We start from the raw sequence: 7,807 nt of genomic DNA, 5'->3' as shown, positions 1-7,807 counted from the left end.
GCGGGCCGTGCGGGACGTGCGCGACGCGCGGGAGCCTGCGGGCGCGCCTCTCGGGGCGTGCGGGCGCCGGCGCCGAGGCGGCCCTGCCCTTACGGTTCCCTGCGCGGAGGCGAGTCCCTGGTTCGAAAAGCAGCAGAGCTAAAGAGGAGAGGCAGCGTGGGGGCGTTTGTGAACTGTCAACTGCCGACCTGCGCTCCCTGATAAGCCAGTATTCACCATCCATCCTGTGTGCGATGAAAGCTTTTATCCAAACGCGTTGGAAGCCCCATCACTTGGTGGCTTTTGGAGCATCCCTCGGGCCAAGCCGAGAAAATCAGAATGTGTGCTTTTTTTCTTTTTTTCAATTCCACCATTTACCCACGCACACTGCCAGAAACGTGCCCATTTTTTTTTCTAGTCGTTTCTTAGTGGCCCCAAATTCTCGCTGAACAAAGGCCCTTCAGCCCTGGGGACAGAGGATCAACAGTGGAATGGGAGGGCTTCGGGAAGGTTCGCGTTTCGAGATTCCCTCCCCGAGCGACCTGATTGGTGTGTGCACGGGAGATCCCTTCCCTTTTTCAAGAAGATGCTCTTGGAGTCCACCGTCCCTTCAGGTTCTGACAATCTCTGTCCCGTGCATAAAAGGATTGGAGTGAAAAAGCAGGGCAGCAGAGCGACAAACTTTGACGTGGGAGGGGGGCCACAGACAGACAGGTTCCGCGCTCAGGTGTTTGGCTGAGATTTCCTTTGGGCCATTTTTCTTCGGTCAGGCGGCGCCGCGGACACCTTTGCTCCGCGGTGATTGGCCTGCGGCGGGGTCCTCGCGTTTGTCCAATATGGCGGCGCCCAGTGGCGGTGTGAACTGTGAGGAGTTCGCTGAGTTCCAGGTAATGGGCTTTACCTCGTGTGGCAGGTGTGTCCTTGCTTTTGTGTCTAGACCCTATTCCGTGTTCTGGCCTTGGAAGGCGTATGGGTCAGCTGTGGGAAAAGCGGTCAGTTCAAGGTTTCATTATCGAGCCATTGGAGGTCATGGGGGGCGCGTGTTTGGCCTTAGGGAGCGTGGCTGCTCACTGGTGGGGACGGAAGGAGGTCATAGTCTTTGTGCTGAGCAGGCCTTGCCTGGGAATTTCAGGCCTTTCCGCGGTGGCAGTGCCAAGCTCGGGAGTGTAGCAATGCCCTTGTAGCAATGCCCAGAACTCCAGTTCCAAGCCTCTGCCATTCTTCTACTTTTCTCAAAGTTGAGCTTTATGGGAGAGAGGAAAGGGAAGATAAGATAAAACGATTAGCGCAGTTTGCGATTTTGGGGGGACAGATCGTTTGCAAGCTTGGAGGGGAGATTAATTCTAGTACCTGCCCTGGTTGCTAGTGCCTTCCGAACCATTAGAGAGGTAGCGCTTGAGAAAAAGCTGTTATCTTTTTACAGTTCAAACACCAGCGATCTAGAGCTACATGCTCTGCTGCTATTGCCTTTCTGTTAGAGTTGTAGCGTTTACAAAAAAAAAAGAAAAAAAAAACCCTATCTTTTTGTATCCAAGCATCTAACTCTAAGGCTAATTATTAACCACTAATCTAAGGACAGGGATCTGGATTTTGAGCAAGTTACTGGAAAAGATTCCTGCCTTTTTTAAAAAAAAATTTTTCTTATTTATTTTATTTGAAAGGTAGTTACAGACAGTGAGAGGGAGAGACAGAGAGAAAGGTCTTCCTTATGTTGGTTCGCTTCCCAAATGGCTGCAACAGCTGGAGCTGCGCCCATCCAAAGCCAGGAGCTTCTTCCCGGTCTCCCACGTAGGTGCAGGGGCCCAAGCACTTGGGCCATCTTCTACTGCTTTCCTAGGCCACAGCAGAGAGCTGGATTGGAAGTGAATTAGCCGGGACTAGAACCTGCACTCATATGGGATGCCGGTGCCACAGGCAGAAGATTAACCTATCTATTAACAGAGGACCCTGTTAATAGAAACACTTGAAAAATATTTAACAGACTAGACGAAGACTGTTGGAATTAGAAGGACATGGAATACATAAAGTTAACCAGCACATTTGTGGCTGTGGCCTTGTCAAATTAATAATGTGACATAACTTGAGTTACTAAACGCATATAATTGAGCAATGGGTGTTTTTTACCAAAAAAAAATATTTAAAAGACAGAGAGAGAGAGATCTTCCATACTCTGGTTCACTTCCCAAATGGCTGCCAGGGCTGGGCCAGGCCAAAGCCAGGAGCCAGGAGCCAGGAGCTTCTTCCAGGTCTCTCACATGGGTGTGCAGGAGCCCAGGGACTTGGGCCATCTTCTGCTCCTTTCCCAGGGAGCTGGCTCGAAAGTGGAACAGCCAGGACTTGAACTGGCACCTATGTGGGGTGGTGGCATTGCAGGCAGAGGCTTATCTCACTACGCCACAGCACCAGCCCCTGAGGGATGGTATTCTTTTTTTTTTTTTAAAGATTTATTTATTTATTTGAAAATCAGAGTTACTCAGAGAGAGAGAGGTCTTCCATTACTGATTCACTCCCCAGCTGGTTGCAAAGGCCAGAGCTGCGCTGATTCGAAGCCAGGAGCCAGGAGCTTCTTCCGGGTCTCCCACTCGAGTGCAGGTACCCAAGGACTAGGGCCGTCTTCTACTGCTTTCCCAGGCAGTAGCAGAGAGCTGGATTGGAAGAGGAGCAGCCGGAACTAGAACCAGCACCCATATGGATGCCGGTACTGCAGGTGGTGGTTTTACTGGCTACGCCACAGCGCTGGCCCCAATGGTATTCTTAAAATCTGTGGGAAGGCCGGAGCCGCAGCTCACCTGTGGCGCCAGCACCCCAGGTTCTAGTCCCAGTCGCTCCTCTTCCTGTCCAGCTCTCTGCTGTGGCCCAGGAGTGCAGTGGAGGATGGCCCAAGTCCTTGGGCCCTGCACCCGCATGGGGAGACCAGGAGAAGCACCTGGCTCCTGGCTTTGGATCAGCATGGTGTGCTGGCCGCAGTGGCCATTTGGGGGTGAACCAACGGAAAAAGGAAGACCTTTCTCTCTGTCTCTCTCTTTCTCACTGTCCACTCTGCCTGTCAAAAAAAATAATAATAATAATAAAAAAAGAAGAAAAATCTATGGGAAAAGGCACAGGTTGGGGCATTAAATGTTCTGACTTCTAGAACTGCTTCTGCCATTAACAGCTTTATGCCCTTGAACTAATCATGTAAACTTTTGGGGGATTAACTTGAATATGTAAAATAAGAAAACTGTGTTAAATAATACTTAAAACTGCTTCCTTCTGTATTATCTGAATCTGTAAAATTAAACTGCCTTGACTAATCATTCTGTTCACAGAGATGATGTATATAAAAACATAAACTGGGTCTCAGTAAAACATACTTTCTTTCCCAAATGTGTGGTTTATAATGGAGAATACCCCATTTTAGAAGTTAGAAGATCTGGTTTTTTAGAGCTGGCCTTGGCTACCATTTAATCTTGTAAATGGTGCAAGACCATTTGCGTCTTCAGAGGCACACAAAAACATGAGTGAAGGTGCTGTAAAAATGTAAAATTTGAATGTATCATTTAGGTTGAGATGAATTTGGAAAAATTATGAATTATAAAACATGGCTGTTCTCACAAAGTATTAATCCAAGTTTATACACACACACACACACACACATATATATGGATTTATTTATTTGACAGGCAGGTTAAGAGAGAGATTGAGGTCGTCCATCCACTGGTTCACTTCCCAAATGGCTACAATGGTTGGGGCTGACATGTCGGAAGGCAGTAGCCCAGAGCTCCATCCAGATCTTCCATGTGGGTGGCAGGGACTCAAGTATCTGGCCTATCTTCTGCTTTCCCAGGCCTATTGGAAGGGAGCTGGATCAGAAATGGAGTAGCCAGGTTTTAAATTGGTAGTCCATTGTGGGGATGTCAGTATGGCAAGCAGCAGCTTAACCTGTTTTTTGTGGGACAGTATGTTTGGAAGCTTGGAGGAGATTTTTTTTTAAAGATTTATTTATTTTACTTGAAAGTCAGAGTTATACAGAGAGAGGAGAGGCGGGGGGGGTGGGTCTTCCATCTGCTGGTTCACTCTGCGCTGATCTGAAGCTAGGAGCTTCTTCCAGGTCTCCCACGCAGGTGCAGGGGCCCAAAGACTTTGGCCATCTGCTTTCCCAGGCCATAGCAGAGCTGGATCGGAAGTGGAGCAGCCAGGTCTAGAACTGGCACCCATATGGGATGCCGGCGCTGCTTGCTCTGCTGCTGTTGCCTTTCTCACCATTAGGGATGTTGTAGCATTGAAGAAAAAAACTGTCCCTTTTTATATTCAAACACCAGTGATCTAGAGCTAAATGCTGTGGTGCCAGAATGTGGCCCCAAAGTTTATATTTTTTAAAACTATTAAATTATTACATTTTATATGTAAATATCTTAAGAGTGGAAAGAACTATACTCAATATTAGGGCACAGAAAAGTAATTTTTTTTTATTTTCAAGATTAGGTGCACACTTTTTTCAGAATTGTATTATAAACATGTTCAAACACTACAGAAAAGTTTGAAAAATTCTGCAATGAACACTCATGTACCCATCCTCTGGATTCTACATATCCATCTATCCATCTCTTGATCCATGCACCCACTTTTCCCTTTTTTTGATGCATTTCAGAGGAAGTTGTAAATGTTTGTATACTTTACGCTTAACATGTCAGCAAGCATCATTAACTAGAGTTCAATATTTGCTTACTATTTGTGGGGAATAATGTTTACGTACAGTGAAGCGTACAAATCTTTAAGTATATCATTCCATGAGTTTACATTTACATACACCTGTAAGCAAACCTTTGTCAACATACAGAATAACGCCTTCACCTCCAAAAGATTCCTCATATCCCTTCCTACTGAATCTCTGCCCCATTCTCCCTCCCCCCACTGCAACTCTGTTCTATTTTTTTAAAATTCCATATAGCTGTATATTTTTAAAGTGTTTTAAATTTTTTTGCAGTTCTTATTTATCCATTATTAAAATTAGCACTCCACAAAAACATCTTATTTCCAAAATGAAATAAAATCCAGAAAACAATAGTTATAATGAAATTCCTAGAATTTCATTCAACAAGAGTGTATTGGGTACTCTGTCAGTCTGCTAAGACTGACTTAACAAAATACCACATACGTGGCTTAAATAATAGACATTTGTTGTTTCACAGTTCTCGAGGCTAGAAGTCTGACATCAGGTTGCTGTCAGGGTTGGTTTCTGGTGAGATTGCCACATTCTCATGTGTCCTCACATGATGTCATTTCTGTGTGAGGAGGGAAAGGGATCCTGATGTCTCTTCCTCTCATAAGGAAACCAATTCTGCCAGATTAGGTACCTACCCTTATGACCTCTGGTTAGCTTTCATAACTTTATGAAGTCCTTATCTCCAGATACAGTCATGTTGGGGTTAGGGCTTCAACCTGAATTTTGGGGGGGGGGGGGACACAGTTCAGTCCATGACAGATATCTACTAGCCATCAAGTACTTGGAAACCCAGTCGACAGCAAATAAAGTAAGAAACTTAATCCAAATTAGGGGTATAAAACATATAGCAGTAAGAATTCAAAGAGAAATACATCAAGAGATGGTAATTGAATTAGGCCTTATGTGGGCAGGACCAGGGGAATTCTATGCAGAGGCCATAGTATGTAAGAAAAAAAGTATTTGAGGGAAATAGCAAATCAATATTGTTGAAATACTAGGATTTGCACAGTGGCACGTTGCAGTTACTAAAACCGGAATTTGGAAGACGTTGAATGCTAAGTGTGAGGTTAGTCATTCCTGAGTAAAGGGGCTGAGGTGATAAAAGAGGCGCTTTAGGAGGATTCAGCGCTGCAGCCACTGGCCTTGCTCAGGCCCTGCCGTTTTTGTAATTAGCTTTGCAGCAGGCCTCCCTGTGTTCACTCACTCTGTTCTTTAATGTAGCCCTCCTTCAGTTTAGTCTCTGTAATACTGTGGCTTCATATTTTCTGAATTTTAGCATCTCAACCATTTTTAGGCTCAGCTAATTCACCCCAAACTACTTAAAATGGCATTCGTGGCCTTTAAAATCGGGTCCCAGTGAGCCTCCCCCAGTCCTGTTTCTTAGCACCGCGCTTGTAAGTCTCTCTGCCTCTCACCACTCCAGCGTGCACCTCAACTTCACCATCCAGCCGCTTGGACCTGTTTGTTGTTCCTGAACACATCATGCTGCTTGTCGTTTTTGCGCTTTTTCCACTTGTTGCCTCTGAAATCCCTCCCTCCTAACCCTATCTGATACAAAATCAACTAAGTGTTCCTTCCCAGGACGTTTAAATCTTAGTATTTCTATTAAGACTATTCCTTTGTTTATACAGAATTGCTTTTCAGACATATGGTGATTAGATACAGACTGGATAGATAATTTTCTAGCATCAGTTATAGGTGGTTTTTGTTTTGTTTTGTTTTGTTTTGTTTTAACATAACAAAGCTGCTGATTGTTCCTGTCCCTAAGGGTGCTGGCTGTCTAGGTCCCTGGCAGTTGTGAGCAAGTCTGTGTCCAGCCTGGGAAAAGCACAGTGTGAATGTTGCTGTAAAAATAGGGTTGGTTGGGAAGAAGAACGCGATCTCTTCTGTTTATCTTCAGGCAGAGGGGAGAAGGAAGCTTGAAGGAGTTGCAGGTCATTCCTCAGAGAACAGTGCGGTTTAGTCATGTGACAGCCCTTTCTCATCTCGTGTCTATCCTAAAAATTAACCAAATAAGCATTTACCTGAGGATTAATCCCAGCGATAAACTGTGGTATAATTGTAGGGGTAAAGGAAAGTTTTCTCTGCTCTACCTCACTACTGAATATGGACACTCCTTCTGTATCTAAATTGCCTCCCAAGAGGATGAGAGTTCCTCCCTGCAATTAGAGATTAGACGTAAAATTCCATTATAAGAAACATGCCTGAATCATTTTATAGAGTTAGCCTACAATTAGAGATTCGTGGTATATGAAGTTTCTTACTTTGAGGAGACTGAAAGGTAAGAGAAGCTGGGACAGTACAAGATTTGGAGAGTTGTCATTTACTACTTTTTCCCATCTAGAAACTGATTAGAGTTCCAGGTCCTACACCAAGATGTAGCCATCAGAGAACCAGTGAACCGTGTGTATTTTTATATTATCTCTGTGGACATGTGTTGCAGTAATTTATTGTGTAAAATATCTGTGATGGATGTCTTCTGTTTCCTTGGTGAATGTGTGTGTGTGTGTGTGTGAAGACGCCTTTGGGTCTAGGAATCAGGTAGTCTGTAATTCCTTCTGCATGATACACACGATTCAACAGGAGTGCCTTTGTGCCTGTGTTCACTTCATTTGCTCTGAAAGCTGCCCAGCCTTTCCCCTAGACCCTCTTGGAGATGTCTTAAGAGCTCTGGCACTTTTTCTGCTGCAAAGAAATACGAGCCTGGGGAGGTGTTTTGTAGTTGTTTTCCTTCTTCTTTTCTAATTTTAAAGAAATCCCTTCTTGCATCTTTTCCCTCACCCTCATCCTTTATCTTTTCTGTGACATTTAAAAATAGTTAGCAATTCTCTGCAATCCTTAAACAATGACCTTACCTTAACAAAGTATCATCATGCTTTCTAGAATACAGCACCATCTAATAAAATTTTCTGTGTTGGTAGAAATTAAATTTTGTTCACTTTTACTTTTTATAGAGGATGTGTTTGTTTATTTGAAAGGAGAACAGAGAGATCTTTCATCTGCTGGTTCACTTTCCCAAATGGCTGCAACAGCCAGTGCTAGGCCCAGGCTGAAGCCAGGAGCTAGGAACTCCATCCTGGTCTCCCACATGGGTAGCTGGGGCTGAGACACTTGAACCATCTT

At 44.6% G+C, this 7,807-nt stretch overlaps 1 protein-coding gene across 3 annotated transcripts in view; it reads left to right on the top strand.

Annotated features, from left to right (window-relative positions):
- Nucleotides 1-32: 32 nt before the first annotated feature.
- Nucleotides 33-7,807, top strand: part of MIX23 (mitochondrial matrix import factor 23) — a 28,271-nt gene continuing 20,496 nt past the window's right edge. The window contains exon 1 of one of the 3 annotated variants that reach the window (XM_002716815.5): nucleotides 33-866. In XM_002716815.5, the coding sequence (XP_002716861.1) occupies nucleotides 816-866 (51 nt within the window). In that variant the 5' untranslated portion in view covers nucleotides 33-815. Of the gene's footprint in view, nucleotides 893-7,807 lie in introns of all 3 variants that reach the window. The other 2 variants (XR_007924649.2, XM_008266843.4) reach the window with 2 other exon arrangements.

Source organism: Oryctolagus cuniculus, chromosome 4 (assembly GCF_964237555.1).
Source record: "Oryctolagus cuniculus chromosome 4, mOryCun1.1, whole genome shotgun sequence".
NCBI classification, from domain to species: domain Eukaryota; kingdom Metazoa; phylum Chordata; class Mammalia; order Lagomorpha; family Leporidae; genus Oryctolagus; species Oryctolagus cuniculus.
Note: the sequence above shows the minus strand (reverse complement) of the source record. Positions and strands in the feature narration are given on the sequence as shown.